At 47.3% G+C, this 15971-nt stretch overlaps 1 protein-coding gene across 2 annotated transcripts in view; it reads left to right on the top strand.

Annotated features, from left to right (window-relative positions):
- Positions 1 to 5668: 5668 nt before the first annotated feature.
- The window catches only part of Csmd1 (CUB and Sushi multiple domains 1), a 1402422-nt gene continuing 1392119 nt past the window's right edge, over positions 5669 to 15971 (top strand). For both annotated transcript variants that reach the window (XM_075986282.1, XM_075986281.1), the window contains exon 1: positions 5669 to 6123. In XM_075986282.1, coding sequence (XP_075842397.1) covers positions 6039 to 6123 — 85 coding nt within the window. In that variant the 5' untranslated portion in view covers positions 5669 to 6038. The remainder of the gene's footprint in view (positions 6124 to 15971) is intronic.

The raw sequence follows: 15971 nt of genomic DNA, 5'->3' as shown, positions 1-15971 counted from the left end.
AGTCACCTGTGAGCCCTAATGCTGAGCCAGAACATGTATGTGTTCTCCGGACAGTATTTGCTCTGCAAGGGCATCTGGACTGTCTTTGCTGTTCTTCTGTTCTGCAGTAGCCGCCTGGACTGGTGAGTGTGAATGGTGACTCTGTGCTTGACATTCTTTTTATTTAATTTATTTTATTTTTTAAAAAGGAAAAAAACCCTATTTTTTTCATTATATGTACCAATCCAAGTTCCCACTCCGTTCCCTCCTCCTATTCTCTCCACTTATCCCCCACCCCATCCCCCATCCACTCCTCAGAGAGGGTAAGGCACATTGCTTTGGGGAAGGTCCTAGGCCCTCCCTACTAAATAGGCTGAGCAAGGTATCCATATAAAGAAAATAGGTTCCCAAAAAAACAGTGCAAGCAATAGGGATCAATCCTGCTGCCACAGCCAGTGGCCCCTTAGTCTGCCCCAGCCATGCAACTGTCAACCTTTTTCAGAGGGACTAGTTTTGTCCTATACTTCTTCCTTCCCTGTCTGGCTGGAGTTGGTGAGCTCCCATTAGTTCAGGTAGATTGTTTTAGTGGGTGAACCCATTATGGTCTTGACCTCTTTGCTCACATTCTTACTTCTGTGCTGGGCATTCTCATTGCAATAAAAAAAGAAAGCACTACTAACATGCAGGCCTGCTACCTAGTTACAGAGGAGCTTTTCAAGCTGGTTCCTTGGGGAACTGCTGAATATGAGGCTTCCTTGCAAGTTGAACTTAAAAGTCAGAGTGAAGGAGTCTTTAACTCCACCTGGGTGTCTGCTGGAGTTACTTTTTGACAACCTGGAAAAGAGTAACTGACATCTATCTATCTATCTATCTATCTATCTATCTATCTATCTATCTATCTATCTATCTACCACATGGGAAGATCTCAGTGCATACATTGCAGATAGGGAAACACGCTTAGATTACAGTTGCTTGTATGCTTTCCTGATGAGATATCTATCTATCTATCTATCTATCTATCTATCTATCTATCTATCTATCTTTTGTCTCCACTTTTTCTGTTTGAAATCCTCAAACATGAGTTGGAGCAGCAGATGAGATGCCTTCCCCCTTTGGGCTACTTCTCTTTCCTCCCTTTCAGAGCTGGGCTACACAAGAAAGAGGGATGCTATCTGTGAGGCTAGCTACGTGTCTGGCATTGCCTCAACGTTGTTTTGCTCTCCCCACGTGTCTACCACATGGGAAGATCTCAGTGCATACATTGCAGATAGGGAAACACGCTTAGATTACAGTTGCTTGTATGCTTTCCTGATGAGAAGATGGTAGATGTACCACTCAAAATAGTTTCTTTGGACTCCAAGATCAATCTCTGACACCAGTGTTTCTCAAAGTATCACCTCTGATGTTCCCATGTCACTTCGGACTTGTTAGAAATGTTAGATCTCAGGCCACATCACAGATTCAGTTGGGGTTGGGGCCAACTGCCTAGACTTCAATAATTATAGATGACCAAGTTAAGTCATTGTCATGCATGGAGATACCCACAGTTCATGGACTGCCCCTTTGTCATTCATGGAGACACCCACAGTTCATGGAGTGCCCCTTTGTCATTCATGGAGACACCCACAGTTCATGGAGTTCCCCTTTGTCATTCATGGAGACACCCACAGTTCATGGAGTTCCCCTTTGTCATTCATGGAGACACCCACAGTTCATGGAGTTCCCCTTTGTCATTCATGGAGACACCCACAGTTCATGAAGTGCCCCTTTGTCATTCATGGAGACACCCACAGTTCATGAAGTGCCCCTTTGTCATCCATGGAGACACTCACAGTCCATGGAGTACCCCTTTGTCATTCATGGAGACACCCACAGTTCATGGAGTTCCCCTTTGTCATCCATGGAGACACCCACAGTCCATAGAGTGTCCCTTTGTCATGTATGGACACACCCACAGTCCATGGAGAGCTCCCTCCTTGGCAGGCTACCCTATGGTGCGAGGGGAGAGTTCACGATTCTATCCAGTGGATCATTGGTATTGAGTATCCCCGAACTCTATGTGTTACTTTAGTTTCCCTCATCCTAAAGGCATACACACAAACTTTGAATCTTTCAAATATTGCTTTATTGGAAAGACAGGGGAGAAGGCTTAACATGAAGGAGCCATGGAACGCAGTCACGAACATCAACATGTCCTTGCACTTGCTCATAGGTTCGTTCCCCCCTTCTTTCAAAGGTGGCTTAGGGAATGATGTATTCTGGAGACTGCCCTGGGGGCATTTACAAAGAACGTGTGATCTGATATTACTGTACCCCTCTGACATTGTGCTCTTGCCTTAGGATGGTGTCTAGAGCAGAAGCCAGGGCATGGAAGGGTCTTGTCACCCATACACATAGGCTCTGCTGTGGGGAGGGGTAGCAGAGGGGATGGAGAGAGAACTGTACCCAGGTACAGTTCACCTTGGGCCCTTAGAAGTGGCTTCCTACGAGTTGCCAGATTTCTTAAAGAAAGAACTCTCCTCCAGCTCTTTCATGGCCATAAATCTCCCAAATACAGTATTTAAAAAGTCATATTTAGCCATCATAGCAACATGCTGTATTCTCTAAGCTTTTCATACACTCACAGATCTTCCGCTAATTAGTATTCTCATTTGTACATAGTAAAAAAGCAATCTATATTTATCTCAAGCGTCATGTTTCTGTCCTCTCCTTAGGTGGTTCCATCTCATGGGGACTCTTTGTCTCTTGAATGCTTAAGTTGCCACCCTACCTAATATATCTTCATGTGGATGATGCCCTGCCTCAGGAACATCGCCTTCCTTCCAGCATGGGAGAGGCCTCTTCGATATTTCTTGCTGTACTCCACAGTGCCAGTCCCGATGCCAGCAGTGTTCCCAGTACAGCGTAGCCAGGTTCTGGAGGCTGAGGAGCGTGTTAGGCTGAGACTGGGAAATGCATCACACCCATGCAGTGGCACAGACTTCCCTTCCAGGCACTGCAGAGAAGCCCACAGCTCTTCTTCCAGGGGTGAAATCTCACTGTCCCCCCACTGAGATCATTTCATAACATTGTCCAGGTTCGAGTCGCTTAAATCTGAAGGAAATCACGGCTTTACAATAACTCAGAGACCAGAGACGGCGACAATCTAGGTTGCGAACAACAGTCTTCATCTATGGCCTGATACTATGACGAGTGCAGGTGTACCCTGCAGGGGTCTTTGAAGGTAGGTGACTAGAGAGGAAAATGAAAAAGAGATTTTCATTTGCTTTCCCAAGCCGATTCTAGCAAGAAACTCAGAGCACTAGATGGCAGCAGAGCCCCATGATTTTCTTCTGGGTAGCTTAGTGCCTGAGAGCCTGGGTGGGGGAAGATTCCCAATATTAACAGACACAACCACATTCCCAAATCAGCCTTTCTTCCTGGACAGCCTTCTGCTGTATTCTCAGACTTAGGATCAAGTTGCAATTTGACAAGGTAACTTCCAGGTACAGGATCTTTCTTCCTTTCTGATCTGAAGCATTTATTGGGACTGTCATTGCTCTATGATATTACTCCAATAGATTCTTCGCACCAAAGACAGAAATGTTTTTTTAATGATTATTGTTTTGAGATATGGTCTTCCTGTGAAGTTCTTGCTAGATGGAAGCCCTCTTTATATAACAAGCTAGCCTAGAACTTGAAGTGATGCTCCTGTCTCCGTCTCCTGCCATTATAGGTCTGCACCACAACTGGTCTGGAAAAGGAAAGGCTGTTAAGCACTTTGCCACGAGGAGGCCATTCGATCTTGAGATGGCAAGATTTCAGGATTCTGTGCAAAGGTGCTTGATTTCTCAGGTGGCACTCAACATTCCTGACTGGGACTCTAATAACTTGAAGCCAGCTGTGAGTCCCTGCACAAGGTAGTGAGATTTGGAAATGGTTTTTAATGGCAGAAATCCTTCTTGGTGACATGAGTCATGAGGAGTGGCAGTGGGAAGACAGGACACCGTTTCTCATGGGGGGACTTCAGCTCTGCTGCTCCTGAAGATCAATGTGTGCTGAGGGGGAGCAGAGGTGAACGACTGGATCTTCTCATGGATCTTGAAAGGCATTATTTTGTTCACTTCTTAGAGTATAGATAACACCTGGGCGGTGACTTAAAACTCACACAGGAGGTGTGGCCCTTTCCACTCCCTGTCTACATCACACACTGAGGAAACACAGGGAGCCATCCAGATTAGAGAGTTATTCTGGAATTTTCACCCTGGGAATAAGGGAAGGGCAATGAGAAGATTCTCAACAACAAATCCAGGCAGTTCCAAGAAAGCCCCATGATTTTTCCCAGGGAGTTCAGATCTCCGGGAGAAGGAACGCAGATTGCTTAAGAACTCTGGTTGCTCTTGGAAGGCTAAGGGACAGCCAGTAATTCCACATCTCTATACTCATGACTATGTCATCATGTGATCTATGGGCTACAGGGACAAGAGGGCCCTAGAACATTAACATTGAGTGTGGAGTGTCCTGACTCAGTCCTTGACAGTGGATACAATGACAATGCTGGTGCAACGGTGTTGCCATCAGCCTGCCTCCAAACACCGTGCTCATCCCTTGGTGTGGACAATACAGGGTCATCATGGGATGGATGTCCCTAGCGTGGATGCATGAGATGTCCATGTCCCTTTCCCTCCCATCCTCTAGAATTCCCTATTCCTTTCAGATTAAAAAATGGCACGTCCTTTAAAGGTGCCGCTGAGAACGCTGGACTTCACCTGTGGTTTGGACTTTCCACTTAACCCCCAGCCTTTCTCTAACACCGTGTCTCTTCTGTGCATGCCCAATAGCTGTAGTAGACCTGCTTCTCAGCAGCTGCTCCTGGCTCCTCCTGTTGCCACTTGAAGGCTGGGGGGCGGGGCAGGGCCGGGCGGGGAACTTCCTGAGTTCTGGAGGAGATGTTTGGGTTCACCAGAGGTGTGCCAATTTTGCTTTTACAACCAGAACAGGGCAGCAGCCTAGTTGTTCACCCTCATTTTGACTTCCACATAGAGCTGGGGGTGGTATGTGGGTAACCCCAGCAGGACTCAGTGAGCTGAGGAGGGAACTGTCGGTGGCTTATCACAGTTGTAGACAGTCACCTTGTTAAAGGTAATTTACAATTTCTTGTTAAAAGCACCTTTTTCTCTGCCTGTTACAGTCACAGCTGGGTCCATTCTTTCTCCACCTGCATATCTTTCCTAACTTAGGCAGGGGCTGCTTCTGGTCAACAGAGAAAGACAGACCAGAGGATGGGGACGGCCCCCCGCCTGCCCCTACAGAGCCCTCGGGCTGACTTGCGTGGCCAATTGTATGGTTTCTCCCCGATGCTCGGCATGGGCTTCTCGCACTTGAGCGCCCAACAAGTCTCCGTGCTCCAGCCAGCGCGCAGCCGCGACTGAGGCCAAACGCAGAGCAACGGGAGCACGATGCGCTGGGCCCCAGAGCCCTAGGCCGGGCTGAGCCCGGGACTGCGCGGTGGAAGCCTCCTTCCCCTCTCGGTGGGTAGGATGGTTGAGTCCAGCTGCCACGGCAGCGGCTCCTTGCGCCGCTAGCAGCCTGTCTTCGGCGCTCGCTCCCCGCCTTCCTCCCGCTCCAGCCCGGCGTCCCCCCCCCCCCCCCCGTGCGCCCCTCCCGCACCTCCCACTCGCTGGCTCTCTCTCCAGCTGCCTCCGCTCCAGGTTGCTCTGGGCTGCGCGCGCTCCTCTCCCCGCCTCGCCCCCTCCCGCAGCCTCGCCGCCTTGGTGCCTTCCTGCCCGGCTCGGCCGGCGCTCGTCCCCGGCCCCGGCAGCCCCGGGGCTGCGCTCGGTCGGAGCATCTTCAGCCCCGCAGTGGCTCGGACCCGATGCTACGGGAGCGGAGCGAGCCCGGCGCGCAGAGCTGCGGGAGGCGTTGGATGCGCGGCCGGGCTGGGGACCCGGAGCTCTCGCCAGCTTGCCTTGCCCTCTGGTGATTACCGGGCTGTGTTTAGAGCCCGGTCGTTCCTTGGAGGAGACCGGCTCATCCGAGAGGAGCCATCCGTGTCGTGTGCGTGTGGAATATCTGCAGACATGACTGCGTGGAGGAAATTCAAGTCGCTGCTCCTGCCTCTGGTGCTAGTGGTTCTGTGCGCGGGGCTCCTCACTGCAGCTAAGGGTAAGACCAGCTGGCTCGGTACCGGGGAGACGGCCGAACCCTTGGAGGCCCTGTTTGCCAACGAGAGTGTCTGAATTGGGGATCTTAGGGGACCAAGCGGTAGGCACGGGCCGGGTGGCTTTCCACCAGCAAAGCTGGGGAACACAGCACCCGATGCCGAGCTTCCATCGCGTTCTTCCCACCCCTCATATGCCCCCGCCCCACCCCCGCCCTTCCTTCCCCCTCACTTGGGCTCAAACGACATTTCTCTCTGTGCAGTGTGCTGTGGGTTGTCAAGGAGAAGAGAGCCCGACAGGAGTTGGGCAGAGAGCTGCGCCTTGGCTCCTGGCGCTTGGTGGGCTTGGCGGGTCGCAGGCTGGGGTAGTTCCCACGACTTCTCCCCGGACCCGGCGCACCTGGGAAACCAACTGGGCACCTTCAGCCTGGCAAAGTTCAAGCTTTCTGGGCTCTGGTGCCATCAGGGAAAGCTCCTAGCTGACTGATATTTCCACAGCCTTACACCTCCTCACACCTCATTCCTCTGCTTCCCCTCCAAGGTACTCAGACTAGCTGCCTCGGTGAGGTTGCCCCCTTTCCTTCCCCGGACTTTGCTTCTTGCAAGTTGGAATATCTGGCGAGGTGGATGAAGCCAGGATGGAGTTCTGCAGGGCTTTCATATCAGATCAGTTCTCTCTGGGTGCTGGGGCAATCCTGTCTTAAGTCTTTTCAACGGAAGGGAAGGGTCTCTCTGGTGGTTCCTGGGGCTTTTTACTCAGTGAACTTGGCTTGCTCCTTGAAATGAGTTGGGGGATGTTTTCGCCTCAGTCTCTACAGGCTACAACCTCCGGGCTGGCAACAGCTTGTGCGCTCCTCTGTTCTATGGGAAGCAGAGAAAGAAAAGAGGGAAGGGAGGTAAAAGGGAAGGAGGGGGAAAGGGGAGGGAGAGAGGAAAAGGGGGAAGAGAGAGAGAGAGAGAGACAGAGAGAGAGACAGAGAGACAGAGACAGAGAGAGAGAGGAGAGTATTGATTGAATTTCACATTGGCAAGTACCTGCCCCCATTTCTTCACTCTCGCTCTCCTGTGCTGTTTTCCTGAGTGTCAGCTCCCTCCCTCACACTCCTGGGCAAATCTATATCTGTATCTTTATACATAGATTTTTTTTCTCTTTCTTTTTAAAGGATGGAACTCAGTTTCGTATTTTTTCGACTCGTTTGTTCCCTCCTTCCTTACAAGAATTTCCCCTTTTCTCTCTTGACTATCCCATCTTCCTTTCCCCCAGTGATTCAAATTCAAGGGTGATTAAGAGGCAACAGAGGTCTCTGTGATCTCCATCCAACTCCACACCCGCCTGGAGAGAGCAGAGGACTGCAGGAGCGTTCGGGTTGGGGGAAGACTTGGCCTCCTGGGGCTGGTCCCTCAGCCCAGCATCCCCTTCACAAAGGGTTTCTGTGCAGTGCTCCCCAATAGCCCACCCAGAGAGATAAGTGCATCCTGGTTAACAGGAGAGACAGGATCACCTAATTTCTCGGAGTTACCCGCAGATGCCTACCCTCTGACCACACACCCCTCTATGTCTAGCCTGGGCCTCCACCAACCTGCTGGCTATGGGGGCTCCACTGGCCGAGCAGGATTAGGCTGGCAGAGGGCTCAGGTCACGCTAGGCACATTGAGGAAAGAGAGGCAAAGCATGAAGAATTGAGGGTTGTGCCCCCCAAACCCTCTGCGGGTGTGTGTCCACGTTGGAAGCGGAAAAGATTCAGGACACAGAACCAGGCTTTGTCGAAACAAACCCTTGGTGAAAATGATCTGCCTGTCATGCAACTATGCCAAACTTCTTACCCTTTCCTGCACTCTGAGATGATCTAGGGCAAGGCTCCCCCCTTCCCTAAATCTGAAGCTCCCCCTTGGAGCGCACTCCCTGTTCTCCCGAGTTCTGCGCACTCCCCAGCTCCCTTCCCCCGCAATTAACAGAGGTTACTGCGTGGAGCCCACAGCCGCCCGCCCGGCTGCTTAATAATCCACACACGTGTGCGGGCTGATTCCGCCCCCACGAGGGTGGGCTGCTGCTCTGGGGGAAGCGGAGGAGGATCCGGGTGTGGAGGGACAGGTCTTGGGCAGAGGCTGCGTTGGCTTGGTTCAGGGGCTCCAGCGTAGGAGCACGGAGTCCCGGGCCTGGACTGACAGCTGGAGAACAGAGTGCCTCTTGCGCACCAGGAAACCCGGTGGAGACCATGAAAGCCAAAGTGAAGCCCAAGGTGCCGCCAGCCCCTGCGTTTTTGGTGCTGGGATCGAGAGCGCGCTCCTCCGCGCGCACACGCGCGCGGTCCTAGCGCCCAAAGGGACTGGGACTCTGGTCGCCAAGAAATCTAGCGCTATTGTCTGGCCCACGAGGCAGTGGGTACGCGCTCCTTCATTAACCCCTCAAGCCCAGAGCTGCCTCTCCTAGCACCCCTGAGGTCAAGAGCAATCCCTGTGGCTGTGTTGGCTGGCGGGAGGCTGGTGACGCCAGCACGAGAGTGGACAACAGGGTGCTGGCCGGCAGCTGGGGCAGGGTCGCACTTCCCCTTGGCAAGCCAAAGCCTGTGAGCCAAGGTCGGGCTTCTGCCAGGGGGTGTCGCCTCTGGGCCCTAAGGCTTGGCCACAGGGTCCGAGGACGCACTGGCGCCTGCGCGGATTAGGGTCCTCCTCCAAGGAGGGAGCGCACCGGCGGAGGGCAATGGGCCACTGCTGCCCCTCAGCGTTCCTGCTTGAGCCCAGGTGGCAAAGGAGTCCTGGGAAACAGGTTCAGAGCTTTGGATGCGTGGGGGCATCTTTCATGATCTGTTTGCAGAGTCTGGGAGGCTGGAGGCGCTGCAGTAGAGGTCGTTGAACCCCCCTTCAGTGCCCAAGCACCAGTTCAGAAAACACTGGGAACACTGGGGGGGGGGGGGGGACCAGACATTGCTGTTGATATTTCTTTCTTTTTTGATTATTAGTGAAATAACGAGGGTGGAATCCTAAGTATGATTCTCCTTTTGAAAGCACTCCATTTTCTAGGAACCACGGGAACATGAAGAAGGCTCTATGTTTTTACATTTGGTAAAAAGATGGAATAATTCATCCCTTAAATTTGCACCTCCAATCCAGGTTTGAGCTATTGCTACAGGCTGTTTGAGCAAAGTTTGCTGCTCATCAGGGTCTTGGGTTCTTAGTTATGGGCAGTGAAAATAAGTTGGCCTTTAAGACTTTGCTAGGGACTCAAGCTGCTAGCAATCTCACCTAATGCTTGCTTGAAGGAGCCTCACCTGAGGAAGCTTGGGAGCGCAAGGCAAGATTTTGTCAGGTGATTTTTCTTTGGTTGTCTACCTACCCAGCAAAGAGATTTTAAAGTCCACATCATTGAATTCACACAGAAGTCATACAGAGAACTCAAGGAACAACGAGTAATGTCTGCTTATGCTCCTGAACTGTTATTCCTCTGAAAATTCCTATTACCAAGGTGATAAGACCTTTAGTTTGCAGGTTCAATTTCTTTAGAGCAGGGCCACTCTGATTTGGCTCCTGCTGAAGCCAGGACTTCTTGTAAATAAGAGTCCTCCAAACCACTCCAAATCCACGCTGCATCAGAGTCAGTTTGTTTACTCTCCTTGTGTTCGAGATGTCCTTATCAAATCTTTTAACCTCTTTGCATTGTCAAAGGTAGTACTATGCATTGTCAAAGGTAGTACTATATTATTATTATTACTATTATTATTATTATTACTATTTTAAAACTCAGATCTGTTCAGCCAAAAGCTTCTTACTGCTTCTAGAGTACCTATTTAGTTACAAGTTTGGATTTTTAAGACCATAAACAAATAAAGCAAACAAATCATGGGACCAGAGAGATGGCTCGGGTTCAGAGCCAGGTGCACCTGCTGTTCTTCCAGAGGACAGGAGTTTGATTCCCAGCACCCACATCAGATAACTTAACCACTGTATCTACAACTAAAGGGGGGCCCTACACTTCATTCTGTCTTCCAAGGGTAACCATCACACATGGGATACACTTATACATAAAAATGTGTAAAACATATCTATCTATCTACAAAAATAAGAAGGGGGAATCTTCTGACGTCACAAGTTTGGCAAACTGGAAGATGGCAACAATGCCGTCTCATAGTACACATTCAGAAGAGTAAGGGCAGTAGTCCAGGAGCGCTAGAACACCCCCAATTCCAGGGCTCAAGCACCTTGCTACTGAATACCAAAGGGAGGGGCTGTTTTTATATTGGTTTTCATCTGGCCAACCATGCTTAATTGGAAGGCAGCACACCTCTGGCTTCCAAGTTCCTCCAGGCAAAACATCTCCTTCCCCAGGGCAAAGCTGCCTCAGTCTGTCTCCAGTTTATTGTCTGAAAACCAAACCAACTTGGAAGTTGTCGAGAAAATGGCTCTGCTTCCTCCCTGAAATAGCGCAACAAAGGCTGGGTGGCCACTTAGTGCTTATTGCTGGGGATCTAGCAAATCCACTGTAGACATTCTAAGCTGTCAAAATGCAAATGGCATATTAAACACTCCATGCTCTACTGAATTCTAAGTGTGACTCTGGTAGGTTTTCTGCTGAGCTCATGGTGAAGTAAGCTGTTACAACTTGCATGCGTGCCGCTCAAGCTATGTGTTCTCCTTTGGCCCTTTATTTTTTTTTCTTGTTGAGTTCATCTTCCATGAATAATTAGATATCACATGCACCTCAAATGTGAGGCAGGTATGCCTTTAACTTTGATATTACTAGGTAACTGCTAATTCACAGGAAGATGTCTGTAAGACTAGAAATACAGCCGCACTATTGGCGCCTTTGCTCTTGGCAGCATTTTGAAGACCTCATCGCCCTTAGACCACCAGAGTAGTGACTTGAATTCCCGGATGAGGAGTGGTGAAAGAAGAAGCAGGACAATTTGATTGTGTCCTCGCCCTAAGAATTGTATCAGTGTTGGATTATTTTTTTTTTATGAATGAAGAGACTGGTCTTAATGTACAAACCAATGCACAGAAATGCTTTTGACTTTGTAGAAATCTATTAGTTCTAAAGGAATCAAGCCTCTGTTGCTGCCTTCCGATGCATAGGCATGGTCCTTAGCTCTCTGTATATCTACTCCAAAGCAAGCTATTAGTATACAACTCAAATACTCATCCTCAAGTGATTACAGATAAATTATAAATAAGCTGGTCTTTTCCACAGTGACTTCGGTATGACATTAAATGACCTTTTATTATTAATATATTTAACTATATTTAAAGGCACCTCTAGTCCCTGGTGTGGAGACTGATTGCAGAATAAATATCCTTTATTCTAATAAAAACAGAGATCGTAAAGCAATGAGTGGGTTAAAATGGAGCAGTTCAGGAGCTCTCTGCAGATAATCCAAACCCTGTTTATCTCCCTGTGGGTCAGTGTCTCCAGGTCTAAGTAGAAAGCAGCTCCTTTTGGTATGCAGCTGAAGTATTTCTTAAGTCACATACATCAGGTAGGGGTCTTCCAGGGAGGAAAAGGCCACCTGCACTTTAGAGAACTTGCCTGGTCCTCCTTTACAATTCCTATGGAGCTCAGTAGCTTGAGTCACACATGAGGTTTCTTCCACCCATGTCGCTAGTGCTGTGTCTAGCACATTTCCTGGTGAATGACACAAAGCAAAGCACTGCATAGTCAAACACACCTGCTTAAAGCAACTCTGGGTTTGGTTCTTTTGTTTTGTTTTTAATGCATTCGAAGTTCATGGTTGCCGGCACTGGTTTAATTTCATCCCATTGCTTGTTGTGGGGTAAGTCAGGGACAGCTTAGTGTATGCTTTAGATACTGCCGTGGACATGAGACCAAGGGACACAGAACAGGCAGGAGCCAAATTGTTGGCACTGCTTCTTGCAGGTTATTTTTGCTAATGAGTGACTTTGGGAATGTGATTCCAATTGGGGTTGAATGATGTGGGCTACTGGTCAAGTGCTAAAGGCATACATTTCTTCATGTTGGTCTTTTGGAGAATATCAATTGTAACAAATTCAAGACTAACTATGAGGATGTGGGCTCTTCAGGAATAAAAGCCAGACTGTGTGTGGATAATAAGGCAGGGCACCCCAACAGAACTGTGATAACTTTTGAGAAATGTCGTTAGGGCATGGCTCTACTCCTTCCCCATGCCCATAGCATGGGAGATATGGATGCTCTCATCAAAATTTATTTCACCTGAGAATAACTTGTCTCTGTCTTTGTTCGATTCCAATTCCTACACTTCATCTCCAAGTGAGTCTTCAGAAGTGTGCGAGACACGAAGGCACGTGAGCGTGCCAGCAGCCCATTCACAACCTATCCAGATACAGAGAACACAACTGATCTCAGACGAAGAGACCCTATAATGAGGATGAGGCAGCAAGGAAAGTACAGCTGCAGGTTAATCTATATAAATTCAAAGTTTACACCCCTTCATTATTTAGTAATAGGATGTAGATTAATTACATGGTAAATAAAAGATAGTCCCCACCTTAAATGCATATAGATTGCATCTGTTTGTATCCCATCCCTTCTTTCCTTTCAATAAAAGGCTTGGTGATTTAATAACCTGTTGATGAATCCTTCAAAGGCTAATGAGCCCATACAGATTTCTACATGAATTTGCTGTGTCATGAAACTGTGCAGTTATTTCAGAGGATCCCTCTCCATCATCCATGCCTCCATTATCACTATCCGTCGCCCGGTGCCGTTTAATCTTTTAAAAGTATGAATTTACAACAAAGCCCCAGCCAGAGCTCCTTGTCCACAGTGTTTGTATTGTGAACAGACTTCAAGGAATAATTATAGTCTTTCATGTGAAAATAACGTTGCAGGGAATTATTCTATACTTTTCCCATTACTGTTGAGTATACTCTGATGTGATTGGTGTTATGTAAGAAAGGGCTAAGTGTTAGATTAAGATTTGCATTATTTGAAGATCTATCCATAATGATTTGCAAGCCTTTGAAATTAGTTGTGAATTTAAAGCACTTGTTTCCCCGATGCCTAGAGAATCCCTATGACTTTGCTTCGAGAAACGTTTCTCCTGTGTTTAACAGGAATCATCCTCTCTGGTCTCTTGTTGGGAATTTGTTTCATGGGGTTGATATTTGTGGACAGAATGGGGAGGAGTCTATGCACCTACCCTCCTATAGACACACAATCTGAGTGAAGGGCATTTTTGTTGTTGCTCTTTCTTCCTACTCTGACCTGCTTGCTCAGAGGGCATTTCCACTCCATTTGGAGGTGTGAACTCAGTGTCCACACCCAACCTCTGGCTGCTGTGCATTTCTCCTCCCCATGCTTATCTTAAGGTAAAGATGGGTTCTCCCGGGAGGAAAGCTACCTTTATGCTTTTCTCTCAAAGAATAGCAATGCAAGCCTGTTCTCAGGCTATCAGCAATGTTTGTTACTATGGTTCAAATCATTTTTTTTTGTTAAGCTGTAAGGAAATTGCTATATGACCAAGTACAGTGCTGTTCTGGGCCCCCAACACTTAGAGGCTGTGTGGTTAGAACTTCTATGGGGGAAGAGAGAAGATGACCACAAAGGAATGGTCACATTTATATGAAGAATTATCTTTTTTTAAACGTTAATTTAAATAAATAACATTTAAATGTGTATTTGAACACAAATATTAGATATGTATATAATCTAGCATAGCAGGTGTGACAGGGCAAAGCAGTGTACAGATTCCTCCATCTTAGATTCTTTCATTTTCATAAATTTATTTTTATTCATTCATTTATTATTTATTTTACATCCAGTCCATAGTTTTTCCTCCCAGTCTTTCCTCACCCACCTCTTTCCCCCAGTTCATTCCTCCTCCATTTCTGATTAGGAAAGAACATATCTTCTGTATCAATAAAAAATGGCGTATCATGTTTCAGCAAGATTAAGCACCCTCCCCATGTGTTGATGCTGAGCAAAACAACTCATTATTAAGGTCCCAAAAGCCAGTAAAAGATTCAGAGGCAGCCCATTTCCTGTTAGGACCAATTTGGACAACTGTAAACATACATGCAGAGGGACTAGGTCAGTCACATGCGGGCTTTCTGGTTGTCAGTTCAGTTTCTGTGAGTCCCTATGAGCCAAAGTTAGTTGATTCTGTGTGTTTTCTTATGGTGCCCTTGACCCCTCTGGCTCCTACAATCCTTCCTCCCCTTCTTCTGCAGGATTCCCTGAGCTCTGCTTAATGTTTGTCTGTGGATCTGCATCTGTTGCCATCCAAAGTCTCTCTGATGACAGTTGGGCTAGGCACCAATCTGGTCTCAGGAGATGGCCAGTCCAGGCTAAGTATCCACTATTGCTAGGAGATTTAGCTGGAGCTACATGAGGCATCATCTTAATTTATCATATAGTTTCTCAAAATGTAAATTTTTGCATATCAATTATATATTTCTCATTCAGTCTCATTCTTATATAACATAATTATTGTGGAAATTTTCGAGTGAAACCTGCCAGAAGGATTTTCTTTTGTTTTATGGGGTGATCTGTTCAAGTGATTGCTGTGATAACTTCCTCAGCCAATAACCTTTATGATATTAGTCCACTTGGGCATGGTCTCTTGTACTATAAATACTGACATGAAGCTTGCTCCGTCTCTGTCTCTCTTGGCTGCTGGATTTGTTTCCTGTTCCCTGTTCATGCAGAAGACTGTGATCTGTGAGTCTACCCCTAGATTAAGAACCCTTTATTATTATACTCAATTCTGAGATTGTGTGGCACTACTTTATAGCATCCATCTACAAGTGATGATATATTATCATAAAAAAGTATGGATTTTATTGATTTTTATTTTGATCTTTTGGAAAGTAAGATAAATTGTAATGGAATATGACTATTTAGTGGTTGAAAAGTATGTCTTTAGAAAACAACAAAATTGATAATAGTTAAAAATATTAAAAGCAATATTCAGGGAAAGTCAAGTTGGAGAAGTTGCTAGGGTTGCTTTTGTGGGGCAGCACTTCAGCTGAATGGCATTCTTGGGAATCTATCTAGAACTACATCAATGTCCATCACTGTCCAGATGCAGTTTTCAGGTTGTTGTAATCCTAAGTGATGAACCTTGTGTATAAAGTCCCACATGTTGATTGGCCATGTCCTTGAGAAGGACTGTAGAAGGCATTGGTATAGGCAGAGAATGACGGAATACCCCAAGCAGAAATACTGATGGAATACCTCAGATATGGGAGCTCTCTTTCATCCTCTAGACTACAGTTAAGAAACGTTGTTTTTTGCCTTCCAGGGGCCTTCTCACTGCAGCAGAAAATGGACTCTTGACATAATTTGCATTGATCCCAATAGGAGTTTGTGGAACAGAGACCTTGATGCCATGGCAACATTAGACGGGAGAGTGTCCAGCAGGTGAAAGTTGTTGGGGACTCAAGGAATTATTGGGTAAGGGAAGCGACTTCAGGCAGTTAGTGGAGAATGAGGGCCTTGCAAAGAGCAGGTTCCATACAGTTGTAGGCCTTGCCTGGTACCATAGAAAAGTCAGGTTGAAGTGTGCTGTCTACACATGAACCCATAAATATCGATGTTCATTTGTCACCATGGAAATTCACATGTGGCTTAAGTTAGAAAGACCAGGGAAGAAGGTGAACAGTAAGACTATGGTGGGACCATTGCCCAAGACACAGTGTGAGCATATTTGAGGCTTACTTCTTCTCAGGCCTCTACTTGGTCAAACACTTATTTGGATATCATTTATTTCTTGAGGGATACTTGATACTGGTAATTCCCTTAGCTAATAAGACAAGTGGGGAATAAAGTGTCAAAAGTCAAGAACTCTGTGGCTTCTTGAGTCCCACATAAACTTCTAGATGACCCAGTGAACTTACCACATACAGACTTCTTTAGGTC

Source organism: Microtus pennsylvanicus, chromosome 9 (assembly GCF_037038515.1).
Source record: "Microtus pennsylvanicus isolate mMicPen1 chromosome 9, mMicPen1.hap1, whole genome shotgun sequence".
Taxonomy (NCBI): Eukaryota; Metazoa; Chordata; class Mammalia; order Rodentia; family Cricetidae; genus Microtus; species Microtus pennsylvanicus.
This window is presented reverse-complemented; position numbering and strand designations above follow the sequence as displayed.